This window comes from Hylobates moloch, unplaced genomic scaffold (genome assembly GCF_009828535.3).
Source record: "Hylobates moloch isolate HMO894 unplaced genomic scaffold, HMol_V3 SCAFFOLD_7, whole genome shotgun sequence".
In the NCBI taxonomy this organism is placed as follows: Eukaryota; Metazoa; Chordata; class Mammalia; order Primates; family Hylobatidae; genus Hylobates; species Hylobates moloch.
In genome coordinates, this window is record NW_026652282.1 from 2,558,711 (window position 1) to 2,574,201 (window position 15,491).

General features: G+C 42.6%; 1 protein-coding gene across 4 annotated transcripts in view; it reads right to left on the reverse strand.

Moving 5' to 3' along the window:
• Nucleotides 1–15,491, reverse strand: part of NLGN4X (neuroligin 4 X-linked) — a 357,157-nt gene that overhangs the window by 10,362 nt on the left and 331,304 nt on the right. For all 4 annotated transcript variants that reach the window (XM_032756537.2, XM_032756538.2, XM_032756539.2 and 1 more), the window contains 2 exons: nt 10,387–10,572; nt 4,378–5,167 (listed from right to left, as the gene is read on the reverse strand). In XM_032756537.2, coding sequence (XP_032612428.1) covers nt 4,378–5,167; nt 10,387–10,572 — 976 coding nt within the window. The remainder of the gene's footprint in view (nt 1–4,377; nt 5,168–10,386; nt 10,573–15,491) is intronic.

Genomic DNA, 15,491 nt, shown 5'->3' on the forward strand with positions numbered 1-15,491 from the left:
GCCACCTCCAGTGCTGGAAGGGAACAGTGATGGTATGCAGAAATATGCCCTCCTGTTCTGTGAGTCATCGTCTGAGTGTGTGCTCTGCAGAATGGCGTTAAACGTGGCAGCTCACACGATAACAACAGATAAGGTGCATCCCATACTTTCTCCTTGCGGGCATCAGTTTGGTTCATTCTCTGCACCTGGTGACCAGGGACTCCTTCTCTGCCCTGGAGTGATCGGGCCGCCACCCAATTTACAATAAACAAATAACTACCAACTGCAAATGAAGTCCTTGTCATCCACTGACGAATACCTAGCTCACCAGACTGCGCCCGACAGCGAAATTCGCCATTTCCTTCTTTTATGGGGCTGCCATGGAGGTGTGATCACTTAAACTATTTGTATTTGAATCCACACGTTGCATTTCACATGAGATGTAAGTTCTGAGTAACTTCCTTGAGGAATCATTTGAGTCATTCTAATACCTTTCCAATGAATTAAAAGAGCTCACTGCATTAATACACTCAGTGTTATTTCAGGGATGTCTATCCATGGGCAGAAGAAACAAAAATAGAGGCTTCAGACGGACTGACATTCGAGCTCTGGGTACCTCAATGAACTCTCTCTACCTGCAGCTTTTGATTTCAGTAGCATCAGAGCGTCTCTCCAAGTTCTAGCAGTTATTCCTTCCTCATCTCTTCCAGCCATGTCAGGGCCTTCATGAAAGCTAGAAGCACCCTCAACACAGACCATGAATGGCAACGTGAATGTATTCCCTAAATGCAGGGTGGAAATCACAGGCTCTAAGCCACGTGATTTTAAGAAACAGATTCGTGGCATTAAAAAGCACTCAATAACAGAGATCACTGTGGTATTCTCACGGCTCTCTCAGACCTTCGTGATGTCTTGGTAAAAGCATCCATTTGGTATCAGCAGTGATAACGATCACCTCATGGAACGAATTAACTTCCTTTATCTTTTTCTGTCTTTTTTCCTTTTTTTTTTTAAAAAATAATGAAAGAGCCAGCCTCAGTCTCATAGCCTTTGAGAGTCAGGAAGAGCTAATGAGAATTTAACAGCATTATTTAGATTTCACTATTGTTTTAATGGTTCTAGAAAATGTATGAGGAATGATTCTAGCTTTCCACTTAAGATAATCACATAAAGTTTATTTTCAAATCATGTGTAAGGAGGAAAAGAAAAAGCATACGTTTTTAATGAAAGTAAGTAAAGAGAGTGTTTACAGACCAAGTCGGTAATAATACATTTGGATGCCAATGTAGTGAAGATTGAATGAGTATAGCCATGTTGGGAAACTCTCAGGGAAGTCTTTAGGCTTCAAGAGGATGAAATTCTCTGCAATAGCAGACACCGCCTATCTTAGTGCTGTCACAAAAGAGAGCCTGGCCCTGATTTCACAGGGTATTAGAGATTGAATACCATCTCCCCATAAATTAAGATACGCTGAAGTCATAACCCCAGTACCTCAGTATGTGAGCTTATTTGGAAATAGGGTAACTGCAGATACGATTATTTATGTTAAGTTGAGGTCATATTGGAGTAGGGTGAGCTTCTAATGCACCTTGGCAGATGCTCTTGTATGAAGACGGCCATGTGGAGTCAGAGACACACAGGGAGGCCGTAAGATGACAAAGACACAGAGTGGGATGGTGCACCTGCAAGGGAGGAATGCCAAAGACTGTACCCAAACTCCAGTAACTAAGAAGGAGCAAGGAAATACCCCCCCCCCCACTACAGCTTCTGGAGGGAACTTGGCCCTGCAAGCACCTTCACTTGCAACTTCTGGCCTTAGAAAGTGTGAACCAATACATTTCTGTTGTTATAAGACACAGCGTTTTTTTGTGCTTTTTTGTTTTTTTTTTTTTTTTTAAAGACAAAGGTTTCGGTCTGTCACCCAGGTTGGATGGAGTGCAGTGGTGCAAACATGGCCCACTACAGCCTTGACCTCCTGTGCTCAAGTGATCCCTCTGCCTCAGCCTCCTGAGAAGCTGAGACTCTCGGCATACGCTCCCATGCACGGCTAAATTTTTTCATTTGTTTTGTAGAGACGGACTCTCACTATGTTGCCTAGGCTGGTCTTAAACTCTTGGCCTCCTCAGGCGATCCTCCTGCCTCAGCCTCCCAAAGTGCTGGGGTTACAAGCATGAGCCACTGCACCCAGCACAGCCATACAGTTTCTGATACTCTGATAACAGCAGCCCCAACAAACTAATAAACAAGGTTTACTTTAAAAAAAGTATTAATTTGATTTCAATCATTTCTTCACACAAAAAGAACCTTTGAGTGATAGACAAGCATGTGCACCAAATGTGGGTCCCTCCTCCCTTCTCCTCTGGGTAGCCTTTCTCAGACCAAATCTACGAAGTCTGATTATTGAAAGGTGGTATCCAGGTGACACCTTTTCCACTCCAAAAACGTGCTGTACTTTTGCCAAGGGCACAGAACATTCTCAAACCACTCCCTACCCAAACCACTTTGGAATCTTTGTACAGTATGCCAGCTGCTAAACACGTAGGCATTGAAACCACCAGCATCTCCAGATCTTCTAAGGATTACTGTGCATAACTCATGTGTGGCAGGGCCACTGCAGTCTCAGAGCCTCATTCCGCATGGGAAGATTTACCTCCCTGGGCGACAGACACATCTCTCTCTCTCCTTCAGTGTAAAGAGGCTCAGGGTGATGATGGAGGCACACACTAGTAGAACAGAATGACACCCCATTCATTTCCACAGTTATATTATTAGACAAGAGAAAATGAAAAGATGCCACAATGTTTGGAGCTATTTAGGATGTTTTGGGTTCTTTTCTCCCATGGTTTGCAGAGAATCCACTCAGCAGAATATTGGCAGACTCTGTTGTATATGTGCTTTTTGTATATTTTATATTTTCTACTATATTTAGGCCAACAAAAATGAGCTTTCCGGTGAGATACACATGTATATGTGTGTGTGTGTGTGTGTGTGTTTATATATGCATGCCATATAGCAATATGATATAAATATCATATATTTTCATTTGCTCTCTCTCTCTCTATAGCTATGTATATAGCAAAGAAAATGCAAACATATATTTGTGTGTATATATATATTTGTATATATATTGTATTTGTATATATAGTATATTTATTTGTATTTGTATATACAAATATATTTGTGTGTATATATATACAAATACAAATATAAATGTACTACATATTATACAAATGGGAACATCTATATTTTTATATAGACATAAAATATATATAGGAATATATATTTATATTTCTTTAGAATTATTATGGTATTTGTTTTCATTCCTATGGCCAGGCAATCAAGACATTCCCCAAGTGGTACATGTGCTGTGATATCCTCACAAATTAACAAAAGATATATGGTTGAAATTAGACTTAAAACTCTGTAATCAGGGCTGGTGTGATGGCTCACACCTGTAATCTCAGCACTTTTGGAGGTTGAGGTGGGAAGATCGCTTGAGCCCAAGAGTTTGAGACCAGCTCGGGTGACACAGCAAAACCCTGTGTCTAACAAAATAAAATTAGCTGAGTAAGGTGGTGTGCACCTGTAGTCCCAGCTATTCAGAAGGCTGATGTGGGAGGATCCCTTGAGCCCAGGAGTTTGAGAAAAGCCTGGGCAACATAGCAAACCCTGTGTCTACAAAAATCCATGTAAGGGCATGGTGGTGCACGCCTGTAGTCCCAGCTACTCAAGAGGCTGAGATGGGAGGATCACATGAACCCATGAGCTCGAGGCGTCAGTGAGCTATGATTGCGCCACTACACTCCAGCCTAGGCAACAGAGTGAGACCCTCTTTCTACCAAAAAAAATAAATAAATAAATAAATAATTAGCCAGGCATGGTGGCAGGCACTTGTAGTCCCAGCTACTCAGGAGGCTGAGGCAGGAGGATGGCTTGAGCCTAGGAGTTCAAGGCTGTAGTGAGCTATCGTTGCGCCGCTGCCCTCCAGTGTGGGCCACAGAGTGAGACTGTGTGTCTAAAACAAAGACAAAAACAAAACTGTTTAATCAGCTGTTAACAGAACCATCATATATGTATGAGTCCTGCACCTGCAGGTAGGAACTCTGGAATTCCCAATGGGCAATTAGAACTCTAGTAAAAATCTGGTTTGACAGTTAAGTGTTTTACTCCTACAACACTTTAGGAGTAAAGAAAAAAATGAGTTGCCATAGATGTTGGGGGAGAAGCTGCCTGCTACCGCTGTGTGTGTAAGCATGTGTCTGTGTGTATATGTGTGCATGCATGTGTATGTGTGTGTATGCGTGTGTGCTCCTGCACGTGGCAGTAGAAGCAACACCTATATTGAGGACCCAAACAAGTGGCGAGGACAGTGATACCCCAACACGAAGAAGAACGTACCCAGTTTTGGCGAAGTTCGTCCAGTAGGTCATGACCACGGCGCTGAGCATGACGTCGTTCTTGGAAAAGTTACAACTGAAGAGCTCGGTGGGACCGATCATGGGGATGCCGAAGACGTAGGGGACCTCATCGCCATGGGCCGAATCCGCCCAGCTGGGCTTCATTTCGCTTTGGCAGTGATGATAGAAGGCATAGAAGTAGGTGGGGGAGCCGTACTGCGCGTGCAGGTCGGCGGTGGCCACGGCGGGGGCCACCCACTGATGGTCAGTAAAGAGAGCCACCAGGGTTTTCCGCCGCGTCTCCGGGTTTTCCTTATCGGCCCAGTCTGTGTACATGAACTTGATAGTCTCCCGCAAAGTGTCTTTCCCTTCAGGGTAGCCGTAAAGGTTGTCCACGAAGTTGGACACAGAGAAGTCAAAGTCGTTGGGCGTCACACCGTCCTCGTTATCCACGATGCCGTCCACGAACTTCAAGCCTTCCCCTTGGTTGACGCCCAGCATGATGTCGTAGTTGAGGAACTCGCCTTGCTCCATCAGGATCTGGGGGTCGTCTGGGATGACGTCGCCGTCAATCACCGGCCCGAAGGCTATGTGGTAGGTGGCCGGGGTGATGGTCTGCTGGATGAGCTCCTTGTAGTTCTTGTTCCGCAGGCATTCTACCATGTCCGTAGTGTCCAGCATGTTGCAGCCGACCTTGTCTGCCAATATCCGAGTGTACTTGGCCGGCTGGTAGTTCACTGCCCAGCTGGACAGGGCGGTGCCGCTCTGAATGATGGCCTTCTGGAAGAGACCTGCAGGTGCAAAATTGTGGACATGCAAATGAAAACCCGCAGGACAGAAATGCAGCTTTTACTGAGCAATGAAGGCTGTGATTGTCTCTCAGACATGTGAGTTTCTGGATGTAGTAGCATTCAGCTCTGTCAGGGGCCCTTTTACCCATTTTCATTTCCATTCCCCCTTCCCCCCTCCTCCTGAACATTCATTTTAGGGAATGTTATTCTATACACACACACACACGCACGCGCGCACGCACACACACACATACGCACGCACACACACACGAGTTTAAGGAAATGAAACCACATTGCCACTTTTCCTGCACTGGTAAAATACATGTGATTTCTTTTTCCTTCCACAATTTAGTGTCGTTTTTGCTTCCTTGCCTCCAGATGCCATATATAGAAACTCCAAGAGCAACTGCATTCCCCATTTCCAAGAAAAGAAATGTTGTAAGCTAGTAAAAGGTCAAAGGCCCTCTTGTCTCACAAGCAAAACTAGGTATCTCTTCATTATGGGAAAAAAAGAAATCCACTGGAATCAACTTCAGAGTGCTAATTCAGGAGCACATTTCTACTTCTACCTTGAGTCTAATGAAGATATTGGCAATTAAAATAAATACATTGAGTTAGCTATGCTTAAAGAAATCCTCAACTGGGTGCCTAAGTAAGGAGTATTTTTTTAAGTCACTTCTTTCAAAACTACATCCATTGGAAACTCAGAGATGTGTATATTTTATTTTGCCACATATAAAAAATGCTCCACTTGCTGAGAAACTTGAAAAAGCATGGGCAATTTTAGTAGTAAAATTCTGTGTAGCTTAAAATTCTCCATGAGTTCAGTCTACTACACGGATGTCCAGAAGTATAAAATCTGTATTTTTAACCACGACAGGACAAGAGAGGTGCGCTGTAAAAATCAGCATTCCATTTACAATCACTTCCTGCCATTCCCGTGAATCCCAGCCCGAGTCAGGCACTAAAGAATAAGGCATTCAGCTGTGAGTCCAGAAGTTCATGCCCTGTCGATTTTTGAGGTCACAGAAGCAATCAAATACGAGGAAAATATGATTGTCATCAGGAAGATGTGATTTTAAAGACTGGAGGATTGCCCAAAGATGACACACAGGACTGCAACTTGAAACCAATATGGCTTTGACCAGTATGTCATCAAAGCCATCTTGGGAATGTTTCTGTCAGAAATGTGCAAGTATTGACTTGAGTGCTTGGCTCTGAAGATTATTTTAAAATGTTCAAAAAAAAAAAAAACAAAAAAGAAAGTCAATATGTATTCTATTGGATTCATTAGTTAAAACATTCAGAATTGGAAAAAATGCTGTGAGAAGTTCCTTTCCCGCCCTTCTCATAACTACTGGCAATAATTTAGGCAGTAGTGTATATATAAGTAACATACACAAAACATTTATTTGTATGTTAGGGAAGTAACAGAACTCCTGATAAGACTAAAATAGTTGGATAATGAAAAAAATCACCCGGAATTCATACTTTAAACACAATTCACCTTAGCGTAATGAGTATGCTAGGAGTTCACATAATTCTTAACTCTTTCCCCCCATTCAAATGTCTGTTTCGCATAGCTGAGCCCAATATTTATATAGCTGTCTACACTGTTTTCCAGCTGATGTGTATCTTAGGTAAATTCTTAAATTATTATTATTTTGAGTAAATACATATGGTTCATTATAGTTTTCCTCTCCTTTTGACCTTGTAGCTTTTCATTTCATTCTTTGCTACGATACTAATACTGGGGTGAACATCTTCATAAAACTACCACTTTCCACGTGTAATTTGTCTTTATTAGACCACATAACCAGGCAAGGAATTCCTAAGGCAAACAGTCTGGCTGTTTTTATTTTTATTTCAGACAAGATATCACTCTGCTACCCAGGCTGGAGTGCAGTGGCGGGATCTCAGCTCACTGGAGCCTCTGCCTTCCAGGCTCAAATGATCCTTCCACCTCAGCCTCCCAAGTAGCTGGGACTACAGATGTGTCTCTTTTTTGTAGAGACAGGGTTTCGCCGTGTTGTCCAGGCTGGTCTTGAACTCCTGGACTCAAGCAATCTGCCCATCTCGGCCTCCCAAATTGCTGGGATGATAGATAGGCAGGAGCCGCAGTGCCTGGCTTGTATTTTTCCTAATTCTTGATTATATTGATGGGCTGTTTAGAAGCATGCCTTGCAGAAATGACCGATGCAAAGGTATAATAATTTCCAACCTGTTGACTTAAATAATTAACACCTCCCTCCAATGAATGTGGCTTACATGTGTTTGATTACTCCTGAAGTTGGTTCTGACTGCTTTCTAAATCTACAATTGTGATTATATCAATTGAGAAAAGTGAAAATCTAGGTATTTTCAAAAATGCCATAGAAATCTCTCTACCAAATGGTTCATCAGATTCTTCACTTATCCTGTTTTTGAAATAAAGTTAATACAAATATGAGCCTTTCCTCTTATTAGCACTAGTAAGAGATCAAAGGCCATTTGGTCTCATGGGCAAAACATTATGAACTAAAAACTCAAGGAATTCAGAGTTTGGAGGATTTTAGGAAACTCTCATCTGTCCTATCTTGCTAATGAAGACATTGAGGAGCACAGCGATCCAGAAACTTGTCCAGACAGTGCTGGAAGTGAAGAAAGTCCTGCAGTTACTCTAAAGAAAGATACTTTTTAATTGTATGTATGTATGTATGTATGTATGTATGTATGTATGTATGTATGTTGAGACAGGGTCTCACTCTGTCACCCAGGCTGGAGTGGAACCTCACAGCTCACTGCAGCCTCAACATCCCTGGTTCAAGAGATCCTCCTACCTCAGCCTCCCAAGTAACTGGGACCACAAGCATGCGCCACCAGGCCCAGGTGGTCCTTATTTTTATTTTTGTACAAACGGGGTCTCGCTATGTTGACCAGGCTGGTCTCAAACTCCTGGGCTCAAGCCATCCTCCTCGCTCAGCCTCCCAAAGTGCTGGGATAACAGCCATGAGCCACTATACCCAGCTGATAACTTTAAAAATAATCATTCTGGAGGTCGAGGTGGGTGGGCCACTTGAGGTCAGGAAGTTCGAGACTAGCCTGGCCAACATGGTGAAAGCCCATCTCTACTAAAAATACAAAAATTAGCCGGGCACAGTGGTGGGCGCCTGTAATCCCAGCAACTCGGGAGGCTGAGGCAGGAGAATCGCTTTGAATCCAGGAGGTGGATGTTGCGGTGAGCCAAGATTGTGCCACTGCACCCCTGCCTGGGAGACAGAGTGAGACTCCCTGCAAAAAAAAAAAAAAATCCATGAAGGTTTTGAGAACTTCAGGTTCAGTCACTGTGGTGCCATTCTGAAGACCACTGACGACACAGAACAAATTACAAAGCTGTCTTGATGACTGAGATGGCCATTAGGAATATTCACTTGCGTGTGGCCAGGCAACCCAGGGCTGGATCTGCTCTGCAGATTTTCCTGCCTCTTCCTTTTAGGCCACAGCCAAGAATTTGTGATCCTGCTTCCAGAACCAATTCCCTCAAATTCCTGTGGACTCCCCTTTGAAGTCTCTCATCGGATACTGCAGGGAGCCGCCTTCACAAAGGGACAGCAGGGAATCCGCTGAGTGAGCCTCCGGGGAAAGCCTCAGGCACTCCAGCAGGGCTCAGGGGTGTGGCTGCCTGTGCTGACCATTACTTAGGCAGCATAACCATCTACTGCTTAGACGTCCAAGTGCACATCTGGTTGAGTATGGCTGCCTATGCTGACTACATGTTCAAGTGCATGTCTGGTTGAGGTAACATGATGTGCATGTGTTTTTGCCGTTGCCTCTTTCTCCGCTTTGCCAACATCAGCTTTTTCCAGGTTAATAGCAGGGCGCCAGGGAGGGTTTGGAGCTCCCACGGGGACAAGCAGAGGACCTTGTGCTGACTGGCCCAGCAAGGAGGTCCTTCCTAAAAGTCATATTTGCAGGAGAGAGAGAGAGAGAGGAAGGGAGAGGGGAAAGCAAACTGTGGACACTTCCTAGCGCTACATGCTGACCTGACCAGGAAGGAGGTCCTTTGGTGAAAGTCATATTTGCAGGAGAAGAAGAAAGGGAGGGAGAGAGAGAGAGAAAGAAACAGAGAGAGGGACAGAGGGAGAGGGGGGAAAGGGAGAGAGGAAAGGAGATAGTGAGGAAGAGAGTGGGGAGACAGAGAGAAGGTGAGAGAGGAAGAGAGAGAGAGGGGGAGAAAGGGAGAGAGTGGGGGGACAGTGTGAGGGAGAGAGAGAGAGGGAGGGGGGAGAGACAGTGGAAGGAGGGGGACAGAGAGGGTGAGAGACAGAGCAAGAGAGAGAGGGAGCGGGAGAGAGGTAGAGGGAGGAGGATATAGAGAGGGAGAGAGACAGAGAGGATGAGAGGGAGAGAGAAGAGTGGGAGGGGAAGAGCAAGAGAGGGAGGGAGACCATCAGGGAGAGAGACACTATTCCTCTGGGTAGAATCTACTTCTAAATGAATGCACCAGACATGTTTCAATATTTCCAGAAGATTTCAAGAATTAATATGAATTAGAGAAGTGACTTCTTAAAAAACATATGGCTAAAAGCCCTGGTGGTTACAAAATCTGTACACCCGCAACCTTTATCGACATACTGTCTCTCTTCCATACTACTAAGTTGTAGCTAGAAGTTAATACAATTTCAAATAGTCAAATACAGTCAGAATGGCAAAAGAAACAAAAGTGTCAGGACTTCTAAAGTAGTTATTTTGTTCCAATCATTGTAACCAACACCTAATTGTCACACATTTAAATTAGGAGAAAAATACTGCTGATCAAGCATGGTGGCTCACGTCTGTCATCCCAGCGCTTTGAGAGGACAAGGCAGGAGGATCGCTCGAGTCCAGGAGTTTGAGACCAGCCCAGGCAAACATAGCAGGACCATTTCTCTATAAAAAATTTAAAAAATCAGCCAGTAGTCCCAGGTATTCAGGAGACTGAGATGGAAGAAGCCTTAAGCCCAGGAGTTGGAGGCTGCAATGATCTGTGATCGTGCCACTGCACTCCAGCCTGGGTGACAGAGCAAATGGAACAAAAGCTGAGTTAAAAGACATGAAGATGGATTCATTTGATCTTTTGGGCATTTTCTGTTGCCAGAGTGACTTCTGGTAACCCGGACATGCATCTGAGATATGAACTCTGACCATTCATTTCTTGGTTCAGGGCATTTGCCCGCCCACCCTGGGGGCACCATTATTACCTTCTGAGTAGTGGGACAGGGTCAACAGGCTGACACAGGAGGCCCCGGCCCCCGAGCCAAAGATGGTCACTCTCTTGGGGTCCCCACCAAAGGCTCCCACATTCTCCTCAATCCACCGCAGTGCTTGAATCTGATCCAGGAGCCCATAGTTGCCTTTTGCTGCCTGGTCACCGGTACTTAAAAACCCTATAAAAGAACACAAGACATTTTTGGTGGCCAAATAGAAAAAGTGCATACACGTCTCTGCTATTTGAAAAGATATCTCATAGCTTGTCTTCTTCATTCTCTCTCTCCTCAACCCTCACCCCTACCAATTAGAGGAAGAACAGGAGAAAAAAAATTTGTGGCAGAAATAATTATATAAATAATGGTTATTGTTTAGGTTGATGTTATGATACCATGGCATCTTTGGGTATATATGTGGCTAATAGAGAAGGCAAAATGAATCTAAAATATTAATAACATGAAGCAATCCCAGAAGACGTCGTAAATTTTACTAGATTCAAGGTATCATTTCTGTGCACATTTTCATGTTCTTTTTTGAAAAATGCAACAGACTCCTACAAGAAATTTTTCAGGGAAAACAGTAGTGTGGGGGTGGGGGGTGTAAGTGCACACGTGTGTCTGTGTCTAAGAATATGGGCATGTATACAAAGGCAGTGTGTGCCTGTTTTTCTCACTGAATTAGTTATTAACATTTTGTTTTAACTCCTTTTAATGCTTAAGAAACAAAGTAAGTTACAGACTCCACTAGATCCCACTCGTAAATAGTATGCACCTCTATTTTCCTACATAGCAAAAATATTAGTTACATCCAAAAACTGTAATTATTGAACCTCATCCAAAAGCTAATGAATATTCACATCTCCCCAACTGTTCCCAAAATATCAGGAGCTGGCCCTCCTTATTTTAAAAAGAAGGATTCTGTGAGTTAAGGATCTAGATTTTACTAAAGGCCACACAATTCTTAATTTCTCCTTTGTAGCTGAAAAATGGCAATTTTGGTATTAATGATAGCAAAGTTATGAGTTAATCTATTTTATTCTTTGTTCCTTCTGCATTGAAAAATAGCTTGACCTGGAAAAACTGCTTTCCTCTGATGTTTTGAAGTCAAGTTTGGGAAGACATACACTCTCCTACTCCGATTCAAAACTAGAATATTTTCTAAGGCATCCTGCAAGTTTAATTCATTGCATAAACTTTAATCCAACTTTATGTCCAAATCTGTACTGGATATGCCTTCCAAAAAGACAAAGAATTTTAAAAAGTTTTTTTTTTTTTAACCATTTTCACGTCCTCATTTGAGCCTTCCCCAACTATCCAACTATGATGTTTGCCCCTTCTATACAATTTCTTTTTTCCAAGAGCCATGTCATTCACTCACTTCAAGGGATGCTTAGTACATAATTACGGCCACCTGCAGTCATGTTTGTATGAAGACAGGCTGCTTTAAGCCCTAAAATAACATCAAAACAATTCCTTCAAAGCACATCCCTAACCAAAGTTGACGGCATTCCAAACAGTGACTGAGCGCCGGCTTCTACTTTTAAAACAAAAAGAGTAGAGGATGAGGCTGCATACCAATTGAGTCAACCAGCATCTCTTCCATGAGTTTTCCCGAGCACCTGTGGAAAAATGCTCTGAGCTGGAAAGGAAGAAATGGCCTGGCTCCAAAAAAAGTCACAGGACGATTTTCATTCAACAATGACAATCCAAATTCTAAACGTGAATCAGGACTCACTGTCTCCTGCAGCTTCAAAGAGAGGCAGCGTTGCAACTGCGAGGTTGGATACTTAAGACACATCCTACCAATGTGATCTTCTTTAAAGTTCAGAGGGATGTGACGTGAGATTAGCTACGATTAGTGGGTGCGATCAGACATTACCCAAGCCTCCCCCCGCATTTAATTAGCAATTACTAATTAGTGCTTCATGCCAAAAATGTTCTGCAACACCTGTCTCCATCACTAAATCTTTGGCACGATCGTTCATAAAAGGCATCAGGCTTTGCTTGGAAGATACAAGATCCTTATATGACAATGACGAATCATGTTAGTTTGGGTGCCCTATAATACCATAGGGCAATGCTTTCTTCCCCTATTAAAGAAAGAGGTGATTAATTCCTAAGGCACGAGCAATTTTCTAACAGAACGATTCTGTCTTCAGCACGTCTTTTCTTCATTCACTGTTCTCTCTTTCTCAATTCTGCAGAATGACTTGTTGACTTATTTTGTTTCTGTGGAGGAACATGAAGATTTTCAACATGCAGTAAATCATTGGCCTTTCTTCCACCACAACCTCTTCCTCCCTAGCAAAACGAGAGTGTTTTAACCTTTCCAAAAGCAGGCTAATGAATATCCCCTGCCTTCAAAAATCTTAGTTCTTCTAACAGCATCCTACTGGATGGTTTGATCTTTGAGGTTCTGAAATTCTTCCGAATATCCTACAGGCTGGCTGAGGGAAACGACAATCCATGGATCTCTGAAGTTTAACAAATGAATGTGGTGTTTTGAAGCTGGTGTTTCCACAGTTTCTGCCATGGAATTTTCATTTATTGCAACATCCAGGGATTATTATTTTTTTCTTTTTAAACTATCAACAAGGGGGAGTGCCTGTTTCATGAATGCAACAATTTTATGCTCTTTACAAGAGTATAGTCCTTTCATCTTGAAACCACCTTTGCAAAACTTTCAACAGTCAGACAATTATGACAGTGAAAGAGATCTGACCTAACCAACTCCATCTTGCCTTTAACCTCCATACTGTTCTTGATCATTCCTGGGCATGGGCCAAGCTAACTTTGGGAGAAACTGAATTTGTAGTTTAAATGATAATAGCCCCTCTTAAAACTAAGCCGCCTTTGTAAAACTAATGAAAGGCCACCAGGTTAAAGAATGAGAGGGGCCTGAATTCTGTTAAGATGTAAGCTTAGTTGAATGATTACCAGCCATTATTCTAGAGGTCACAGGATTTGCAACTTCCCCAATCACTAGAAGCTAAAATTTGCCTTTTTAAAACTTTTATTTTAGGTTCAGGGGTATACCTGTAGGTTTATTATGTAGGTAAACTGCATGTCACAGGGGTTTGATGTACAGGTTATTTCATTACCCAGGTAATAAGCATAGTACAGATTGGCCTTTTAAGATGTCTTTTCAGGCTTTTTTGCATTTCTGACAACTGATTGGTCCTACTAGGACCAGTGACTCCTCTGTGTCCCCACATAGAGGCCGACTGGGTGCACCAGGGCTGTTTTCCACACCCCTATCATTGCATCCTCAACCAATCAGCAGCACTCATTCCCTAGCCCCTGTCTGCCAAACTATTCTGGAAAAACCCAAGCCTCCAAATTTTTGGGAAGGCTGATTTGATTAACAATAAAACTCCAGTCTCCCATTTAGCCAGCTCTGCAGGAATTAAACCCTTTATCTATTGCAATTCTTCTGTCTTGACTAATCAGCTCTATCTGTGCTGTGGTAAAGATGAATCTGTTGGGAGGTTACACTGTTCTGAGGGCCAAATCATGTTTTCTATAAATCAGACTTAAAACGCATGTGGGCTTACTGACGCAGAATTCCATGAGCCCAGAGTTAGTGTTTGAAAATAAAAAGACCTGTTTTCCCAAGTCGCCTGATCTGTGAAAATTAGATCTCACTATCAATCTGTCTTCTTTATTCATCAGCACCTGGCCAGGTTTTCCTGTGAATAAGAATGGAGGCAAGGAACAGGCAGCACACTGTAGCTCTGTGATGTGATGGAGCAGGGAGAGGGAGGGAGGGAAGGAGAGAGGGAGGGAAGGAGGGAGGGAGAGCAGGAGGAAGGAAGGAAGGAAGGAAGGAAGGAAGGAAGGAAGGAAGGAAGGAAGGAAGGAAGACATTTTCCTGGCAAAGCTATCTTCTTAAGTGTAAATAAAGAGTGATCTTAAAAAATTCTAATGGTGTGATTTTTTGCAAGTTTTTTGACACCAGGAATCCTGGTATTTATTGTAGCAAATTAAAATTAATATTTTTAGGAATCCTGCAAACCTAAACCACTGGGTTTTGCCTCCTGATTGTAGAAAGCAAAATGATGGTAGCTCATCAACTTGGAAAGAGCCACACATGATACTAAAGATGAGCGCTGCTCCTCAGAAGTCATCTCTCAGGTAGATCACTTAACTTTAAATATATGTTCAAAGTGAATGAAGAGAACAAGCTACTTGATTGTCTAAAACCAGAGATTTACAACAAATGGCTCCTTTAACTGACAGGTCCCTTAGGCTACAAACTCTCTAAGCATTTTAGCTGATGAAATTTTGGTTTCTGAGCTTTACTCTCCCTAATATGAAGCTTGTAAATCAGCAACCTCTCCTCCAACAATTGAACAATGAAAGAAAGATGCAAAAGAGACCATGTGAATTAATCCATATTAATGGCTACATTGATGCCAAGTTTCATCCAGGGCCCTGGAAGGAACAACAATAACAAAAATACACACACAAGAGATATCAATAGATATGTTCAGTGATCTGCTTTGGCTGTGTCCTCACCCAAATCTCATCTTGAACTGTAGCTCCCATAATTCCCATGTGTCATGGGAGCGACCCAGTAGGAGGTAACTGAATCATGGGGGTGGGTTTTTCTCATGCTGTTCTCATGACAATGAATAAGTGTCATGAAATCTGATGGTTTTATAAAATGGCAGTTCCCCTGGACACATTCTTTTGCCTGCCACCATATAAGATGTGACTTTGCTTCTTCTTTGTCGTCCGCCATGACTGTGAGGCCTCCCCAGTCATGTGGAACTGTGAGTCCATTAAATTTATTTTCTTTATACATTACCCAGTCTCAGGTATGTCTTTATTAACAGCATGAGAACAGACTAGTGCATTCAGTTAGTATGGTTATTTAAAAACAGGTTTCATGGAAAAGATGACTAAAAACAGGAATCACAGATTTTCCTGCCACATGTTGACTGAAGTGAATATCATATAAACATGAGTATTTCTATTCAGGCTTAATGTTGTTGTTACAACAGAAAAGTTTCCAATTTTTATTATAGATAATAATGTAGATGTTTCCTCTCATTTTGAATTACATCACAGGGCTTAGGAGAATAATTGCAGGTCTT